Below are 20,184 nucleotides of genomic sequence, written 5' to 3'. Positions count from 1 at the left end.
ACTTTGGATGCTGCACGTGCAGTGGGGCGGCCTCCAAAGGCCTTGAGGTCCCGGCTCCAGAATCACCGAGGTGCACCTGTGACGGCGTGGCCGGGGAAAGAGGCCAGGTGCAAGGCGGGGCACGGCGGGGCCAGAAGAGCCCGGCGCCAGGGCGTAGCGAGGGGAGAGGGGGCCATGCTCGCCCCCCGCCCGCCCGCCCGCCCCCCGGAGGGAGGGAGACAATGAAGAAAGCGGGGAGGGGGGAGCTGGGCCCCCGCGGCTCCTGGGACGGCCGCCGCCGCCCGCTCAACGAGAGCTCCGCCAGGCGCGCATCTCAGGGGTCTTTCCCCGGGCCGAGCTGAGCAGGCCGTGCAAAGCGAATTGCGGGTGCGGTGCGCGGGGAGGGGGGGAGATGCGTGCATGGTGTGCGGGGGCGGGGGCAGCCGAGGCAGCTCAGCAGCAGCAGCAGGCGCGAGCGCGCACGCCGCCGCGCTGCAAGGAGGAGAGGCTGGCCGAGCGAGGCGCAGCCGAGGAAGGCGCTGGGCTCCCCCCCCCCGTCCTCCCCCGCGCCCGCCCGCCCGCAGAAGAAGCCCCAGGAGGACGCGCGAGCCAGCGGCAGTAGCAGCAGCAGCCGCAGCAGCAGCGGCCGCCTGGACGGGGACCATGGAGGGCGCTTCCTTCGGAGCCGGCCGGGCAGGCGGGGCGGTGGAGCCGCTGGAGTTCCTCAAGCGGCCGCAGACCATCCTCAGGGTCGTCTCGGGGGTAAGCGGGCGCCGGGGGACCAGAGGCTGGCGGCGGGGCGCGTGTCCGGGGGTGGGGGGGCTGCCGGGGCCGGGGCCGGCTCCTGCTGCCTGCCAGCCCCGCGCCAGGCAGAGCCCTGCCGTGCTGCTGGCCGCCACTGGCGCCGGTCAGGTGGAGCTGCGCGGGCTCGACCTGGTGAGTGGCCGGCCTGCAGGCAGCGCGGCGGCGGCTCTCCCGACGAGGAGGCGCAGGCGGCCTGCCAGGACAGCAGCAGCAGTGGCGGCGGCGGCGCCTCCGAGCAGCCGCTTGGCCCGTCCCGTCCAGGCAGGCGGTGCAAGCCGGGCGGCGGAGGGACGGGTGCGGGTCGCAAGCCGAGCTGCCCTGCGGGGAGGGCGTGTGCCCGGCCTGCGCGGAGCCGCCGGGCTGGAGATGCGCGGCTCGGAGTCGGGGGCGGCCGCCGCCTCCTCCTTCTCCTCCTCCTCCTCCCGCGGGCGGACCACCAGCCCGGCTGGATGCTGCAGCGGAACCCGGGAGGCGCTGGCATGGCTGCCCGGCTTGGCCAGGAGGAGGCGGCGGCAGCGGCAGCAGGAGCCCCCTCCCGCCGGGCCCCGCCGAGGGTCGGCAGCCGGCGCCGCGCCCTCGCTGGCCGAGGGGTGCCCGCAGCACGAGCGCAGCCTTCCTCCGCCCCGCTCCTGGCCCGCTTGCTCGCTCGGGGTCCGGCCCCGAGCCCGGCCGCGGATGCGTGTGCAAAGCAGCTCCCCGCGAAGTCTGCGCCAGGATGGGCCCAGGCCGGCAGCGGGGATGGATGGCGCCGGGGAAAGGCGTCGCCTGGTACCCGGCGGCGGCCCTACTTAAGCTTGTAGCCTGCGCGGGCGACTGATGCGTCAGGCTGGCGAGTGGGGAAGGCGGGCGAGGAGGCCTCGTTGGGGCAGAAGAGGGGCGGGCGCCTTCCCTGCAGGGGCAGGGGGGGGGGGATTGAGGAGGGGAACAGAGGGGCTCTTACCCCTGGACCTCGGGCCAAAGTCCAGGGCCTCCACAACCCCTGGGGCCCCCCAAATCCTCTTTAGTCTGTCCTGGGTGGGGTGGTCGTCTGGTGGAGCATGATGATGCTTAATGGGGGGGGGGGCTTCTCCAAAGGTCTTTATGTCCAGGCTCCAAATTACCCAGGTGCACCTCTGGGGGGGGCACAGAAGGTGCAGAGGGCATTGATAAGTCAGCAAGCAGAGTCCCGCCACATAGGGGCGGGCTACCTGTTGAGGGGGTGAGTGCTTTCCCACCCCCGCCCTCCCCTGCCTCTTCTTATTTGGGGGTGTTGGACAGAAGGGAGGGGGCTGGGGGGGCGCTAGAGGAGTTCCCAGTGCCTCCCACAGACAGAGGCACACCCCACACAAGGGCATCATCAGAGCTAAAGAGTCGGGCTCCCTTGCAGGGATCTCTTGGGTGGGACCCAATTGCAGAGTCAGGATTTATTACAAGTTGTTATTGAATATATTTATATTTATATACCGCCCACTACCCAAGTCTCTGGGCTGTTTACAGTAACAACAACAACAACAAAAATGAACACAATTAAAACATATATAAAATTAACAGTTAAGCCCATCCATCAAAATCCAACGGAAACAGCTTGGTGGAAGAGATGTGTCTTCAGGGATGGGGTGGTTCTGATCTTAGCAGAGGAGGCTCTTGCCTTTGTCACCAGACGGACCCCTCCTGATGGTCTGGGCAGGGCAGCCCGTCCTGAAGAAGGCCTTCTCTTCAACCCAGCCCATACAGGCACAGAACGGTTTGTTTTAAGGACAGAGAGCTCGCCAGGCATCTGCTGGGTGGGGATGTGGCCGCCCATCTGCCTGTGCCTGATCTAGGCAGAACAGGCAGGATAACGACTGGCCTCAAGGAGCCTACAGTTTCAGTTTCACTCCAGGCAAGAGAGAAAGGGAAGGGCCAGAGAAAGCCAGGGGGAGGATTTTAGAAGGGCTGCTGCAAGGCTGAAAGGGAGAGAGGGGAGAAGGCATGTGCCCATGGCTTAATTTGGCCTGCAGCTGCTGGGGCTGATGGGAGCTGTAGTCCAGGAACATTTGGGGGTCCAAGCTTGGGAACCCCACTATGTTAGCTTTCTCTGTGCCTCAAATGACTGGAGTGTGTGTGTGTACACAGTAAGGCTAGTAAATATATTGTTATGGGTGGGCAGGTTTTCAGAATGTGTTTGCAAGTCTGTTTTGTGCTGCTGTATATTTTTGTGTGTCCTGTTGCTGGTCTTTGACCATAATAAAGTTGTATCCTGTCATCTATAGCAGGCTCTTCTGTGTCCATGCAGAAAAGGAGTGACCATGTTTGGAACAGGACCAGCTTAGGGCTGTCTGAGAGGAGGCAGGTGGCCATGCATTGCTTAGCTCTAAGCTCTCCTCCTGCCACTTTCACAGGACCCCCTCACACCCCCGCCCCCGTCACCATAAGGGCAAGTCCTGTATATTTCATTTCAGGCCAGGAGTTTCCGACTTGTGGGCCTCCAGGTGTTTATTATTTTATTTATTATGTTTATATCCCGCTCTGCCTCTGAGGAGCTCAGAGTGGTGCACCTGCTTATTTTTTTATCCTCACAACAACCCTGTGAGGTAGGTTAGGCTGAGAGAGACGTGCCTGGCCCAGAGTCACCCAGTGAGTTTCATGGATGAATGGGGATTCAAACTCGGGTCTTCCCGGTCCTCATCCAACACTGTAACCATGCTGGTTATGCTGGCTCTATGCTGAACTACAACTCCCAACTTCCCCATCTGTGGCTGGGGATGATGAGAGTTGTAGTTCAGCGACATCTGTTTTAGACTGTAAGCCCCCTGCCCCTTGGGAAGAAGAGATCTATACCAGGGAGAACTCCCAGTCTATGGGCCAAACTCCTCGTTATCTTGGAGGAGTTCTCTGGCTGGAACCACTTTTCTTCTAAAATCAGCTGTAGGGAACACCTGTGTGGCATAAAAACTGTGTGTCTCTCCTACCATTTCTCTGCATACTCTGGCCCCGATCCAAATGGCTCCCCCCCGCCGCCCAGGTATTGTTGGACCACACCACCCCTTGGCCCATTGTGCCTGGGAACAGGCAAGCCACATCTGGGGACCCAAGGTTGTGGGACCCTGCCTGAACTACAAATTGGGGAGCCTTTCACCTCTGCCACAGACACACCAGGTGGCCTTGGGCGTGTCTTTGTGGTTTTAATTTGTTTTGTGTTTTAAACCGCCCAGAGACGTACGTTTGAGGGGGTGCACAAATATAATAAATAAAGGTTACTCTCCACCTTCCATCTGCAGTATGAGGAGCCGTTCCTGCTGCTTGATATTGAGACAGACCATCGTCCGTCTGTTCTGCACTGACTGGCAGCCATCATGGATTTTGAACTGGGGCCTTCCCCATTCTTCCTTGGAGCTGCCAGAGATTGAATCTGGGGCCTTATCCATGCAAAGCAAGCATCCTACCACTGAGCTGTGGACCCATCCCTTGCTCTTCCCCTACAGGACTGTTGTATAGTTTGCAGTGAGGCAGGGTATGTGATTGATTGATTGATTGATTGATTGATGAAGTGCCAGCAAGTTGGTGTCTACTCTTAGCAGCCACATAGATAAGTTCTCTCCAGCATGGTCTGTCTTCCACTTGGCCTTCAAGGTCTCCCAGTGGTGCATTCATGGCTGTCACCATCGAGTCCCTCCACCTTGCTGCTGGCCGTCCTCTTCTTCTCTTGCCTTCCACTTTCCCCAGCATTCTGGACTCCTCAAGGGAGCTGGGTCTTCGCATCATGTGTCCGCAGTAGGAGAGTTTGAGCCTGGCCCTTTGTGCCTCGATTGAAAATATATGTGTTTATGTGATGTCCTCTCAATATTCAAAGCATATATATATATATCCTGCCTGTGACCACCAAAGGAGACAGCTCGGGTTGCTCCTGATTCTCTTTCCACCTGAGCCTGCAGGCTGGTGATTCACCAGGTAGAGCTACGCAGCTCTACCTGACGAATGGCCAGCCTGCAGGCAGCGCAGCTGTCGTTAAAGGATGGGAGAAAGAGGCGCGGCCAGAGCGGCCGGGAACCAGAAGCAGCTGCACCTCCTTTGGCGCCCCGCTGGCTTGTGAGGACGAGCCTCTGCAAGGGATGTAACCCAAACAGCACCCTGCAGGGCTGTCTTCTGCTTCCCGGCCACCCACTGGCCTGTATTGCTGTTGTCGTGGAAGAACCTGTGCACCCAGCAAGCTCGTTTCTGAAACCACTCACAGGTGTAGGCCCGCGTCTGCAGAAGGGCCATCGTTGTGCAGTCCTGCTGGGTTAGACCACGATAATCTGCAGGCGTCCAAAAGGCAAGTCACTGGTGGCAGGTGCAATGCCGGTCCCCGATGGATTGTCTCAAGAGATAGTCTCTTGTTTCCAGAAGCTAGGGAGGGGTGTGCACACAATGCCTCTCCAAAGCGAACATTCGTTTGCGGGCTGTTTCTGCCAACAGGACAGGCATCCCTGCCTTGAGGCAAGCTACTGCTTCCCTTTGGGTGAGGAGCTGATTTTAAACTGTAGGCAACCAGCGAGAGTGAATTCCACTTTTGTGTTGAGAAGGTGGTTTCCTCCCTCTGCGTCAGCTGTTCTGTGCTTTGTTATTAAAAGAACGGGGCTCTGGCTGCAATATGGTATTGTTGGAAAGCCCCACGGTTTGCTCTTTCTTTTCCTCTGACCTGCTAATCAGTTTGCAGCAGTGTTGACGTTTTGTAGACTGGTTTTATTTCGGCAGACCTCCTTTGCAAAGTGAAACAAACCTTTCCCTTAAGAAAAAACCCGCAATTTACACAGCTTTTAGACCAGTCCTCTTTCCACCCCGGCCTTTCAGCAATCGTCTTTCAACATTTTTTGGCCTGGTTAGTTCCTCTCTTCTAATAGCATGCAAATCCTACAATGGACTAGAGTCATTCATGTTAGTACATTCCCTAGAGTCATGATCCTTTTCTTGTAACAGAATCTGCAAAATTGCATTTATCTAAGTGAGGGTGTGGCCATGGGGCGTGGCTGTCATGGTAGGGGTGTATGTGGGAGCTGTCATGGAGAGTGCCTGCACTTCTGAATTTGTGACTATGTCACTGGTTTTCGCCCACGCTCTATGGCTGGCACCTTCCCCTGAGCAGTTGGAATGTTCCTGAACATTCTGCGATGTCACTTAACTAAATCATAATGAATGGGGCAGGGAACAGAGCACCTTGCCTCCTGAGAGGGGAGTTGATGGAGTAGGTCTCTTGTGGCCCTGTGATGCAAAGATAAAGAAGGCAGACAGTTCCTCTCCCCCGCCCCCATGACTTCCAGCTTGAGTTTGTTTTTGTGTTTTAAATAGGAATAAGGGTGTTGTATCTGTCTGGGCTTTGTGTGTTCAGTACAAGATGTTTCTAGGCAGAAAGCGAAAAAGCCCGGCTGGAGCTTGAACAGATGGGCAGCGAAACCACACAAATGCCAGCCTCTTTATATTTCCCCACCGCATTTTGCAGGGTGGCTAAGGGTATGTGTGTGCTTTTAGACCAGTCCTCTTTCTGCATGGGACAGAAGTAGCAGGGGCGGTGTTTCCCAAATTGTCTCCAGCTTCAGAGGTTTATATCCATCCTGCACAGTGCTTTGAATCTGAATTTCCTGGGAGTTTCCATCTTAGATGTAGAAGCAAGCTTGTGGTCCTCATTGTTTGTGAGAAAGTTTCAAAAATGGTGCAGCAGAAAATGGACAAAAACCCAGTGGAACAGGTTGGAAGGAGAGGATAAAGTGGGAAGTTAAAAATAAGGCTTTGACAGAAAGGGATGGGAGATGTCTGTGAATGGAATCTGAGTAAGCTAGAGTATAGAAAGGTGGCTTGAGAAAGCAGCTGTTAGGATAAGGGATGTGCAGAAATCGATACGGCATGTCCAGTAGGGACGTGCTGAATCGCTTTGGTGCAGCTCACCGAATCTTTTTGGCAGGGCGGGGAGTGGTGCCTTTAAGCATGAGTAAAGCCGGCCCTTGCCTGCTCTTCGGCCGCCCCACCACAATTCGTGGTGTGGTGTGGTGCCGCTCAGAAGTCTGCACGCGGTTAGGGTTAGGGACGCAGCAACCGCTCACGGACTTCTGAGCAGCACAGCGCTGCACCAGGAAACGCAGTGGGGCAGCAAAAGAGCAGGGAAGAAGGTGCCACTCGCTGCCCTGCCGAAATGATTCGTGCACAGCACATCCCTAGTTAGGATGCCCGCAACCACCTTATGCATTTTCAGGCGGCAAAGCAACAGCACAGCAAGGGCAGGCAGCGGGATTCGCAGGGTGGAATCCCTGCTGGCCTCAGAATCCAGAATGCCCTGACCCTGATGAGATCGCTTTTCGCAGGTCTCTCGTCCTCCACTGTGAACGCAGCGCAGCAACAGATGGCTTCTCAAGCACAAGCATCACTTTCTTCCCACCCTGAGCTGCCTGCATTCCGGGAAAGCCCTTTGCATTTCTTGGGGTCAGGCAGTCAAACCCAAATAGGAAAGGCTCCCCAGTTGCAGGGGAGCAGCTTTGAGGCTGCTTGTTGAGCCGGCGCAATATCTGGTGCAATACCTCCCGCAATATCTTGTTAAGCTAGTGCAATATCTTAGCTGTAGAACAGGAGAATGTACAGTGTTGCCTCTTTATAAATGTAAAATGTGGAATCAGAATCAAATCTTTATTATGGTTGTACACCAACAGTAGAACCCAAGATAATTACAGTACAGGTTATAATATGATAATGTAGACTATAGTATCAAATTAAGCTCTGCAAAATCCTTTAAGGCAGGGGATTCTCAAACTTGGGTCCCAAGATGTTGGACTACAACTCCCATCAACCACATCGGGGGATGATGTGCATTATAGTCCATCAGCGTCTGAAGAGCGAGAACCCCCACTTTAAGGAGTAGCACTTCTCCCAGCCTCTGTGTGTGTGTGTGTGTGTGTGTGTGTGTGTGTGTGTGTGTGTGAGCACTAAGTGCGATCATGAGGTCTTTTTGGCCGTGCAGACTTTGAATTTTCTCTCATATCTTTATGAGTGTCTTAAGCTGCCTCCCTCCGGTCTCCAGCTCTTATAGCGGAAAGTGGATAATTGAGTTATAGGAGTGCTCATGTGTTTCTTGTTGAATGTGTTCTGGAAGGACAGTATTGGGCTGCGAAGGGGATAGATGTTTTGCACACGGAAAGCCGGATGGGGGTTGCCTTGATGCAGAGGGTGCTTCTTGTTGGAATAACAGCAGTAGCATCGTTAGGGCTTCTAGAAAATTCCCTGATGCCCTAAATGAGCTGGATGTGATTTAGCAGGGTTTTCATATTTGCTTTTTGTTAACAAGACTAAAATTAGACAAATAACCATATATCCCATGTTCTTTTTATGTGCTGTATAAATACTTCGAAGGTGTTTCCAGTGGTCAAAAGTAGTGTAAGGAAAGCATTTTATTTGGGATTTAAAATAAATAAATAAATAAAGCATACAGAAGATTTTAATGATTAAATACATTCAGGTCTTCACTTGAAATTTGTTTTCATTGGAATATTTGTAAACACATTTAGGTATGGCAGCTCAGCAGCATACATTTCCCTAACAACATCCCTGCCTTAAAATGTTTCACTTTTTAAGGGGAATAAATGTAGGTACTGAACGCTGTTAGCATATTAGTGATTGATTAACTGGTTGATTGTTGACTTTATATACCGCTTTTCATTAGAACAATCCCGAAGTGGTTTACAGTATAATTAAAAATGCACAATTAAAATAATACACAATTAAAATTACAAATATTAAATTTAAATATAAGACAGCTGTTTTATATATATGTTTTATATGTTTGTTTTTAAACTTTATAAAGTTTAAAAACATATATAAAATAAATCAGTAAAACACGGGTTTTAGCAGGCCTGAAGAGTTCTGCATTGTGCATGCTTTGTACAGGGTTGGTTGGTTGGTTTTCTAATGCGAAAAAGAAGGAAAGAGTGAGGATAGATAGAATTGTCAGGATCCTCCAGCATCAATTCTGTATGCACCAGTCCTGTGCAGGGCTAAGCAAAACACTCATTTTCTAGGTGTGTGCATAAAAGTTATTTTTAAAAAGTCACCTGGGAATTTCCTTCCCAAGGAGCTAAGAGTTGTAAGCAGTTGGCATGCTGCAAAATGCTGTTGAAACCCCGAGTGATGAGAAGGAACGGGAGGGAAACAAGGCACGCTTCTTCCCGTTGTACAACCTGGGCGCCTTGAAAAGCCTCTTAGCTCCTGGAGCAGAGACTGGTGAGAGAAAGAGATCGGCATTTGCAGGCGGTGCCCAGGGTTCCCAGCGCCTCTCCTGAGGACCCATCGGGCAGCAAGTTCTCATCCCAAGTTCTCATCATCCCAAGTTCTCATCCCTGGCACACTGGGCCAGGAGAGACGCCTGCCTGAAACCTTGGGAAGCTGCTGCCGGTCAGTGTTGGCAATGCTGGGCACTGGCTTAGGTGGCTTTCAAAGACAAAAGCATGGATTGAAAGACAAGCTCATAGACAAATTCATGGAGGAGGACCGAACTCCTGCTCACTATTCCTAGGAATCCCCGGAGGGTGTCGAGGCCGTTTGGGGCTGCTTGTGGGGAGGAGACCCTCCGGCTGCCACCCCGTTGGCTGAATAACTCAACAGGATTGTCTCCTCTCAAGTTATTCATACCGCCCAAACGTGCCGCCTTCCTGGCAGGTTGTGTGTTTCCCTTAAACTGCTGTCGGTGTTTCCAACAGCAAAAAGGATCTTTTAAAAATGTGTTTGCATTATTTATGAATGAGATTTAAGTGGTGGGTGGGGAGGGGGGGAGTGCACGACGATCGAGCCCTGATATTACAGCTCCTTGGCGTTGGAGCTCGGCCAGAATCCTCATCTCCATCTTGTCTTGTGGGGCTTTTCTCTGGGCAGGCGGGAGCAGGAATCCGTTATGGGGGAAGCCCACTCTGTGGGCGGCCCGTGCAGGGAGAGCTTGGTTAGCGTGAGTCTGATGACGGCCATCTGGAGAAGTTGATCGGCTCTTCTTGTGTGGAGCAGAGGTCCCCAAATTTGGGCTGCCCAGGTGTTTTTGGACTACAACTCCCATCTTCCCCAGCCACAACGGCTATATGCAGTACTCCAGATGTGGCCGCACCATAGATGTGTATCAGGGCATAATAATATCAGCATTTTTATTTTCAGCCCCCCTCCTAATGATTCCTAGCATGGAATTGGCCTTTTTCACAACTGCCCTACACTGAGACGACACTTTCAACGAGCTGTCCACCACAACCCCAAGATCCCTCTCTTGGTCGGACACCGACAGCTCAGATCCCATCAGCGTATGTGTGAAGTTGGAGGTTTTTGCCCCCATGTGCATCACTTTATACTTGCTTACACTGAACCGCGATGTAAGCGGTTCAAACTGCTCTCTCCCGCGCTGTCTGCAGGCTGGCTATTTGTCAGGTAGAGCTGTGTGGTTAACCTGATGAGTGGCCAGCCTGCAGGCAGTGCAGTTCCCAGGCAGGGTGGGAGAGAGAGGAGCCACCCGCACTTCTCCTGGGAAGCAGAGGCTACTACTACTACAACTTCTATCACCAATATTTATATTCCGCTCCTCAACCAAAGTTCTCAAAGCAGTTTACATAGGAAAATAATACATAAATAAGATGGTGCCCTGTCCCCATGGGGCTTGCAGTCTAAAAAGAAACACAAGGCAGATGCCAGCAACAGCCCCTGGAGGGATGCACATGGGGATGGATAGGGCCAGTTGCTCTCCCCCTGCTAAATATCAGAGAATCTCCACTTTAAAGGGTGTCTCTTTGCTCAGTTAGTAAGCGTTCTTAGCAGTTAGCAGCGCCTCCTTTGGTGCCCCTCTGGCTCATCAGAACCAGGCGCTCCTGCTCTTCTGAAGTGTGTTTGAGCTAGGACTGGAGACGGCTTCCCACGGAACGTGGGGGCCTTGGTGGGCAGACTGGCTTGGCTTCCCGCGTGGGGGACCCGCCTCGCCCCTCGTTCTTCCTCCCCAAATTCTTCTTGCAGGTCTTCTCCATCATCGTGTTTGGCTCCATCATCAACGAGGGCTATGTCAACCAGAAATCGAGCCCGATCCTGCACTGCGTCTTCAACAGCAACGAGAGCGCCTGCAACTATGGGGTCACCATCGGCCTCGTCGCTTTCCTGGCCTGCTGCTTCTTCCTGGTGCTGGACCTCTATTTCCAGCAGATCAGCAGCGTGAAGGACAGGAAGAAGGTGGTGCTTCTGGATCTCGGCTTCTCAGGTGGGTCCGGCAGGGCGGGGTGGGGCGGGTGCTCACCGGCAACCCGCTTGCAAAGCACCTCCCCACAGTTTCCGTTGGGTGTGCGGCCAGAAGCACAGTGTGGTGTTCCCAGGGAAAGCGGCTAACCTCCAAATAGAAGAACATAAGAACAGCCCTGCTGGATCAGGCCCAAGGCAGCCCATGTAGTCCAGCATCCTGTTTCTCACAGTGGCCCACCAGATGCTGCTGGAAGCCACAGGCAGGAGCTGGAAGGGGCAGGCCCTCTCTCCTGCCGTTACTCCCCTGCAACTGGTTCTCAGAGCCATCCTGCCTTTTGAGACTGGAGATGGCCCACAGCCCTCCGACTAGTAGCCCTTGATGGACCTCTCCTCCATGAAGTGATCCAAACCCCTCTTAAAGCCATCCAGGTTGTTGGCTGTCACCACGTCCTGTGGCAGAGAGTTCCACAAGTGGATCATGCATTGTGTGGAAAAGTTCTTCCGTTTGTTGGTCCTAGACCTCCTGGCAGTCAATTTCATGGAGTGACCCCTGGTTCTAGTGTTGTGTGAGAGGGAAAATAATTTCTCTCTCTCCACTTTCTCCACCCCTTTATAGACCTCTCTCAGGTCTCCCGGCAGTTGTCTTTTTTCTAAGCTAAAAAGCCCCAGGTGTTGTAGTCTTGCCTCATAAGAAAAGCACTAGTCTGGGCCAAGGGGTGGAGGAACAAGGCCTGGTTGCCCTTGTCCCCACCTTGGACAGGACAAGGCAGCAAACGACAAACCTGGGTCGGGCAGAAGGAAGCTCCGTGTTTTAAACAAGGGACTGTTCAGTCCGTCTCTTCATTTTCCATTCTCCTTGTATATTTTTAATCCAGCAAATCCAGGCATTTCATACTCATGCCATATTAATATAGCCTCTTATAACCAGCTTTTATTAACTGTATCTTATTAACGATTATAATGGATTTTAGTGATGCCGCGGTTTAAATAGGTCTTATACCCTGCATCGGCAGACCTATGCGGTTTTACGCCGTGGAATAATTGTATAGTTTTATAGTTTGCTATGGCTTTTATGTTGCTATGTTATTACGATATCCCCTATTGCCTTGGTTTTATGCTGGCCTATGACCATAATAAAGATTGATTGATTGATTCATCCCAACTGGTTGAGGAGTACTGGGTCAGGTTGTTGAAGGACAACCACCCTGGAAACAGTAGCGCCTTGTCCTGACTTTTTAGATTGTGGGTCAGATGATGCACCTTGCAGGGCTGATAACTCACCTGCTAGGGTTGAGTTCTCACTTAACATTAAGCTTTGCCCACCTGCCTCCAGTGGGCAAAATCCAGCCAAAATCCAGTCCCAAAACAGCTGGGGAGCCTAAGTTGAGCAGGCCTGGTCTTCACAGACTGGCAGCAGCTTCTCCAAGGTTGCAAGCAGGAGTCTCCGCCCTATCTGGGAGATGCTGCCAGGGAGGGAACCAGGAACCTTCTGCATGCAAGCAGGCAGGTGTTCTTCCCAGAGTGGCCCCCTCCCCTGAGGGGAAGATCTCACAATGCTCACACATGGAGTCTCCCATTCAAATGCAAACCTGGTTGGACCCTGCTGAGCAAAGGGGACCATTCATGCTCGCTACCACAACCAAAACATCCATCCATCCATCCATTCATTCATTCGATTTCTATACCACCCTTCCAAAAATGGCTCAGGTCAGTTTACACAGAGAAATAATAAATAAATAAAATGGCTCCCTGTCCCCAAAGGGCTCACAATCTAAAGAGAAACATAAGGTTGACACCAGCAACAGTCACCGGAGGGATGTTGTGCTGGGGGTGGAGAGGGCCAGTTACTCTCCCCCCTGCTCAATAAAGAGAATCACCACATTAAAAGGTGCCTCTTTGCCCAGTTAGCACGGCTTGAATATTAAATATCCAACTATTTAATGTGTTTTTTATCTTTTGAGATTTTTTTTTGTCGTGTGAATTTTAACTGTTTTTCTTCTATTTTTACATTTGTTGTGTATTTCAACTCTGTACACCACCTAGAGATGCACAGATCAGGCGGTATAGAAATATGATAGCTAGATAAACAAGACCAGCTCTCCTCTTTCCCCGGAGCTCCGTTTGCTCCTCTCTGACCCGCTTCAGGCGCTGCCTGCAGGCTGGCCATTCTTCAGGTGGAGCTGTGCAGTTAACTGCGCCACTCCTTCTGCTCTACCTGATGAATGGCCATCCTGCAGGCAGCAGGGCTCTCGTGAACGCCAGGGCGGGGCAAGATGGGAGAGGAGCAGTGGGGACCTCCGGGAGGCAGAGGCAGCTGTGCCCCATTTGGCAGCCCCCTGGCTCAGGAGGAGCCGGTAGAGTCCTCTAGGTTCCAAAGGCGGCAGCCAGAACGGGGCGTTGGAGGGATGGTGGGGGGCTTCTGCTGGCCAGCCCACGCAGCCCTGCAGAGCAGATCCCTTCTCTGTTTTTTGTACGGAGCCTGGCGCGTGCCGAGGGTCAGTCAGGGCCCGTTGGGGGCCATTCAGAGGAAGTCGTCCTGCAAAGCTTCTTCTGAACAGCTTCACTTCAGGAGGCAGGTGGCGAGAGGCAGGAAGCCTTCAAAGCTGCTTCACAAATTTAAAAATAGCGTTCTCGGGCAGGAGGGTTCAGCAGAGGCTCCTTCCGGAGACGGGTCTCTGTCATGTGCAGGCAGGCTTGGTTTGGTTTTTCAAGGGGTTTTTTTGTTTTGTTTTTTGGCATGCCAGCAACATCTTTTTCAGGAGCAGAGCTGGTCTGGTGGGAGCAGGCATGAGTTGTCCCCTTTGCTAGGCAGGGTCTGCCCTGGCTTGCATTTGAATGGGAGACTACACGCGAGCCCTGTCAGATATTCCCCTGTGGGGATGGGGCCGCTCTGGGAAGAGCATCTGCATGTCCCCTTTTTAGGGATTGAGAACATGTTAATGGACTAAAAAAGGCACTTGTGATTAACCGGGCGTTGCCCTTTAAAAACAGGAAGAGAAAGTTCGTCTGATGGATCTCCGTGTGGTCTGAGGCGGCTGCGTGTGGCTCTTCTTGCATGAGGCGCACACACACCCCCTCCGCTCTCGGGGACAGTGAGCTGCAGCATTGGCTCCTCCATACGAGGCACAGCTGCCTCTGCTTCCCGGCCGTGCCCGTTTCTCCCGCCCCACCCTGCAGTTGTGGGAGCCGAGCTGTTCATCAGGCTCCGCGGTGTGGGCTCAGGCGGGGTTTGCTGGGGCTGGGGCAGCGGGAGTTGCCGTTCAGCAGCGCCTGGAGGCCCGCAGGTGGGGGACCCCTGGGCTAGATCGGAGGTTGTTGGACTACAACTCCCATCGTCCCCAGCCACTGTGGCCAAAGGAAGAAACGGCTACTCGTGGTCCTCGGGTGGGGGGTGTGCAGGGTTAGCATCATGTGTGTGGGGGGGCCACTCATGGTCTTTGCTGCTTCCCAGGTTTCTGGTCCTTCCTGTGGTTTGTGGCTTTCTGCTTCCTGACTAACCAGTGGCAGCGGACACCTGCCAGCAAGGGGGTGACCCACGGAGGAGATGCCGCCCGGGCCGCCATTGCCTTCTCGTTCTTCTCCATCATCTCCTGGGTACGTTTTGTCTTCCCTGCCATGAGCCCCACCGCCCACTGAGATCATCCGGAGAGGTCCGTCTGCAGTTGCCACCGGCTCGTCTGGTGGCCGCTCAGGGATGGGTCTGCTCCGCTGCTGCCCGGAGACTTTGGCATATGCTCCCTGCTGAAATAAGAACGTTTCATCTCTGACAGCTTTTTAAAAGTCTCTAAACTATGGGGGACTTTTTCTGAGCCAGCGTGGTGTAGTGGTTAGAGTGCAGGACTAGGACTGGGGAGACCCGAGTTCAAATCCCTATTCAGCCGTGAGACTTGCTGGGTGACTCTGGGCCAGTCACTTCTCTCTCAGCCTCACCTACTTCACAGGGTTGTTGTGAGGAGAAACTCTCAAGTATGTAGTACACCGCTCTGGGCTCCTTGGAGAGGAGGAAGAGTGGGATGTAAAACATAAAAAATAAAAATAAACAAGTAAACTAAGACGTGTATTCACCCAAGACTTTAAACTAGAATTATGGTTTCAAATTGTTCTAAGGTCTTAATGTTTGTTTTGTTTTCTGTTGTTGTAGACGGTCCACAGCCTTAAGTTTGGGTGTGGTGCACAAATAAAACAAAACAAAACATTTCCAAACAGAGAGGAAGTGGGGGTGGGAGGTGTGTGACTTTAACATCAGGTGGGATAGGTGCAAGCAAAGGATTGTCCGTCTTCCCAGCTCAGCATTCCCAAGACGGGGTTCTCAAACGTGAGTCCCCAGATGTTGTTGGATTTCAGCTCCCAGCATCCCCAGCCCACAAAGGCCAAAGGCCATTTTATGGCTGGGGATTCTGGGAGCTGAAGTCCGTCAACAACACCTGGGGATCCAGGTTTGAGAATGCCTGTCCTAAGAGGAATCACAGAGCTGGATGCATAGTTCCTTCTGCTTCAAGAAATACCAGAGTCTGCTTGGGAGGCCACATTTTGGCTGACGTGACATTTAGTGCTTTGGAGACCCCTTGACTGGCATTTCTGAGCCCCTGCGAGGGAGTTGGCTGTCCCAGGCAAACCAGGACATTTCTCTAATAATCCTGCCAGGAGATACTAAGAGAGCTGTTAACAGGACGCTCGGCTCTCAAAAGAAAAAGGGCTTTGCAGCACTTGCTGGTGACCTGAATATGCATAACCTCAAAAAGGAGTGGGGAGTGGGGAACATTGCAAAGGAGGTGCAGAATAACTGACCCACTTCCTGGATTTCTGAAGCTCGGCAGCTTCGTCCCTATCCAGCATGTTGGGTCCCAGCTTGAAATGCCTTCATTTGCTGCACCTCGGTGACTGACAGATAAGATGGTGTTTCTCAGCCCTGGACAGCCCTGAAACTGGCGGTGTGCTGGTGGAGGGGCTCTCCCCAAAAGGTCAGATTGATTGCTTCAGCGTGCTTCTGGATCTGGCAAGTCTGTGGCCAGGAGCATATTTTATCTGCTCCAGGTGATTTACTAGCCACATCCCTTCCTGGGAAAAGAGGGGCCGTTCTGAACAACTGTGGGGCACGCTTTGGTATTTTATTTATCGGATATTTAATTACTCTAATGTTCTAATTGCTGCTGGTTGTGGTTTTAAATTTTGGTATTATGTAAACCACCCGGAGTTGTGTGTATTGGGCAGTACAGAAATACATAAAATAAAATAAAATAATCAAGGAAATAGTGATTAAAACAAGACTGAAACAGCCTTAAACCGTGCTAAAAGCAGTAGGCAAGGTGAACCAAACGCTCAGAGTAGTAGGCAGATAAAATCAGAGCAAACATCCTGGTTTAAAAGATCTGGGCAAACACAGTTGGTTCCGCCTGGTACCACAAGGCTGCAGTGGGGTAAAGTGTGCCGTCGAGTTGCTGTCGACTCCTGGCACCCACAGAGCCCTGTGGTTGTGTTTGGTAGAAGACAGGAGGGGTTGACCATTGCCTCCTCCTGCGCAGTATGAGATGATGCCTTTCCGTCTCTTCGGTGGTTGGAGTGGGGTGGTGACCAAATAAACAGGGCTGTGAGAAATGGGGCGGGCTGGGTGGGCGTTGGATGCAGCTGCTGGCATGAAAACTGGCTGAAGTGTTTTCCTTTCCCCCCCAGGTTGCCCTGACTGTGATGGCCCTCCAAAGATACCGGCTGGGGACTGACATGTCTCTCTTTGCCACGGATCAGTTTCCCACCGACCCCAACGCGGGATATCCTGGCTTCCCCACAGGCAGTGGTGTCGAAAGCACAGAAACCTACCAGAGTCCGCCGTTCACTGAGACCCTAGATACTAGTCCAAAAGGCTACCAGGTGCCGTCGTACTGAAGGGCAAAAGGTTCCCACGAGGGTGTATACAAAACGGAAACCCGGCCCTGCCGAGCGGGCCAGGTTCCCTTCTCTGGTGCAGTATAGTCAACTGGTTGGTTGCAAAGTGTATTCAAAAGTACTGTTTGGTTTTATTTTATTTTTCCCTTTTCGGTTTTCTTTTTTAAATGTGGCAAGTTAACGTGCTGGGTTAAAATTACTCTTAGCTAGTGGTGCAGTGGATTCTGTACAGTGGTATTGGTTCTTGTCTTACCTGTCCAAGGGTATTTTTATATAAACGAAACAAAACCAACAGTGTTCCCTCTAAGTGTGAAACTAAAGGAAGGTTGCTACTCCAAACTTGGGATGTTTGCTTGTGCGCAAGAGAGCAGGCAGTTAGCCCCACCCCTGTTAGAAATACCCCACCCCAGCCAAATGAGGGGATGCTTTCTCTCCTGCCTCTAGGGCCACGCCTGAAAATGGTTTCTAGGATCTTCATTCGAGGGGCCTTCCATCTCAATCTGTCTCCATATTTTTTTAAAGTTTCTTTTCTTTCACACTCGTAGCAAAGGTCGTTTTAAGGAATGTGCCAAATTTACAAGCCAAAAATTATGGTTGTGTTGGTTTTATTTACGTGTGTGTGCTTTTGTGTGTACATATTTGCCTAGAGGTTTACTGTACTAAATGAGTGATGATATGCTGCACATCTTTGGAGTTTTCAGAGTGTCTTGACATTTTTGTGCTACTTTAGAGCAAAAGAAACCATTGCACTTGGAGAAGCAGTTCCGTGGTCCTGGTGGCAGCCAGCAAGAGCCTCTGGGGAGTGGGAAGTGTAGCATTTGGATCACTCAGAGGAGAGGATGTGGCAGCCAGAAAGCCCCTGACCATCTCTGCCCCATGAGGGGAGGACTGGCTGCCATCTCCTCCTCTTCCCGCATGTCAGAAGCAGACACAGTTCAGGCAGGCAGGCAGGCATTCCTTCTGAGAGCAGCAGCTGAGGGGGTGGGCAGGAGCGAAGGCTTCACTGCCGCACTGCTCGGCCACTTTTAGGAGGGTACCCTCAAAACAGCACCGGCCAAATTGGCTAGGGATGCCGCCTGTCACAGAACATCTTTTGAAGTTGTGGGATTTAGTTGTCAGGCCTTTACAGGGCGGGGGGATATAAATGACCTGCATTGCTATAGTTTGAGAACTGCTTCACCTGACTGTATAAAGAAAGCTTGGGGAAAATTTCAGTGGCAACCAACAGATCCAGAAAGACCCTGACACCTTAGAAACAGACCAGAAAGGCTAAATTCCCCATGAGAAACGTGAATAGTAGGGGTTCCCAAACTCGGATCCCCAGATGGGGTTGGGCTACAATTCCCATCATCCCCAGCCACAGTGACCAGGGGTGATGGGAGGTGTAGTTCAGTGACATCTGGGGACCCAGGTTTGAGGACCCGTGGTGTACACTTCAGCTGCAACTCTGATCTCGGAAATCCCACTGCAGAGAGAGAAGCATCTGAATCCAACCAAGAGTGATCTGTGTGCCTAAGAAACTGTCCATGTGCATTGCTAATGCACGGTCCCTATCAGCATTGTGCTTGAAATGCACTTCAGTGTTTGGAATTTCTAGTTGTTGTTACCCCCAACTAGCTGCCTATTGCCAGAGCTGGATCGGGGCCATTGTTTATCTCCTGGACTTTGGGACTTTCCATCCAGCTGGAAGATGCTTCCATTATTGAACATACCATTTCTGCATACCTTTCTCACTCGGTGTATTTTGTTGGTTCGTTCTGTTTGCTGCTACTGCAGGTTTCAAGCCACAGGCCCTGATCCAGCCCTAGTCGCAAGTATGCTTGCTGTTAACACATGATTAGACCTGCGGAAATTCAGGCAGAGTCACGGCTTTGAATGCCACTCAGGATGCAAATCCCATTCAGAGCAATTCGAGGGTGGATGGATCTAGCAAGCGAAACATCCACGTGTGCAAGTCTCTTTAAGTGCACAGATCTCATGGGCTGGATTTGGGCGAGGGCGTTTTACTTTCTAAATCTTGAATGTTAAACCACCTGAGTTTACAGCCATCCGCTCAAAATAGTTTCCTCTGTTGCAAAAAATAAAGTGTTTTCCCCGTCACTAGGAAGCGTGCTTTCATTGGAAGCTGGTGCAGTATTCCAAGTAGAAACAGCCTTTTCTGGCAAACGAGGCCTTTTGAGTGGTTAACGAGCCTTCATTTTCTTGGTGGATGTCAGATATTTTCAGGAGACAACTAAATTGGCTACGGCAGGGGTTCTCAAGCTTGGGTCCCCAGATGTTGCTGGACTTCAACTCCCATAATCCTCAGACACACTGGCCAGAGGCTGTGTGTGGGGATTATGGGAGTTGTAGTTCAGCAACATCTGGAGGAACCCAGGTTGGAAACCACTGACCTAGAACCTTTGGAGTCAGGCGGTGAATTAACGAACGAACGAACTAACTAACTAGAACCCCCTGGGCTGCAGGGTAAAGATTCATGCTTCAGCCTCAAGTACTACACATTTTACAGCAGAACATGATAAGGGTCCATCTTGCTAGCCCCAAAAAGGTAACCCCCCACACTGTATTGAGGATTATTTGAATACAGGGTACGAGGAGAACTGTAGCAATATTGTCATTAGAGGGAACACTGGCATTTTAGCAGCACAAAAAGTGATGTTTAAATATTTTGTGGGGGTGGGGAAAAAACCTATAACGAATCTAAATGTTTCTTTGAACTGATTGTACCTGTGAAATTAATGTCTGTTCAGTACAGTGTATTTTTACAGATAAAGAAACCCATTCCAGAGTATCCTTGTATTACATGTACACAGCAAAACTAAAGGACTATGTTCCATCTGACTGGTAGAGCTGTCTTGGTCGGTGTGTTTGTGTGCGGTGTATTATAATTCTGAATGTATTGCACCTGATGCCTAGCTCTGTACGCTCCTCTTTTCCAACCCACCCCAAACCTGGAGGGGATGCTGAACAGGACTTGGCTCAATGGCTTGCTCAAAGAGAGGTAACCCAGAACTCAGGGCTGGCCCGTGCCCTTCTGGTGCCCAAGGCAGAAGATCCAACAGGGCAGCCTCATCTGGCATGCATGCCACGCAGCAGAGAGTTCTCTCACACGAGCCTCGCTGAAATGGACAGGAGCTGTGCAAGAGCACGCTTGCGGAAGGCACTTGTCAGCTGTGCAGGGCACTGATTGGCTAGTGCCTGTGTCGTCACCAGTGACTCTTCTGCTCTTGCGTGGCTCCTGCCCTTTTAGTGGGCATGCTGAGGCAGCCAGATCTTTCTGTGCTGAGGAGAACCCACGATCTGCTACCCCAGGCAGACGTTTTTTGTAGCTTGCCGGAGCCATCGTTG

At 52.1% G+C, this 20,184-nt stretch overlaps 1 protein-coding gene across 2 annotated transcripts in view; it reads left to right on the top strand.

The window, feature by feature from the left end:
* The window catches only part of SYNGR3 (synaptogyrin 3), a 30,302-nt gene extending 10,619 nt beyond the window's left edge, over positions 1-19,683 (top strand). Inside the window, exons 1-4 of one of the 2 annotated variants that reach the window (XM_053276269.1) lie at positions 213-741; positions 10,741-10,978; positions 14,408-14,550; positions 16,627-19,683. In XM_053276269.1, the coding sequence (XP_053132244.1) occupies positions 400-741; positions 10,741-10,978; positions 14,408-14,550; positions 16,627-16,836 (933 nt within the window). In that variant the 5' untranslated portion in view covers positions 213-399 and the 3' untranslated portion in view covers positions 16,837-19,683. Of the gene's footprint in view, positions 1-212; positions 742-10,740; positions 10,979-14,407; positions 14,551-16,626 lie in introns of those variants that run through there. The other variant, XM_053276270.1, reaches the window with a different exon arrangement.
* Positions 19,684-20,184: the final 501 nt, after the last annotated feature.

The sequence above is a fragment of the Hemicordylus capensis genome, chromosome 13, assembly GCF_027244095.1.
Source record: "Hemicordylus capensis ecotype Gifberg chromosome 13, rHemCap1.1.pri, whole genome shotgun sequence".
NCBI lineage: Eukaryota > Metazoa > Chordata > Lepidosauria > Squamata > Cordylidae > Hemicordylus > Hemicordylus capensis.
Note: the sequence above shows the minus strand (reverse complement) of the source record. Positions and strands in the feature narration are given on the sequence as shown.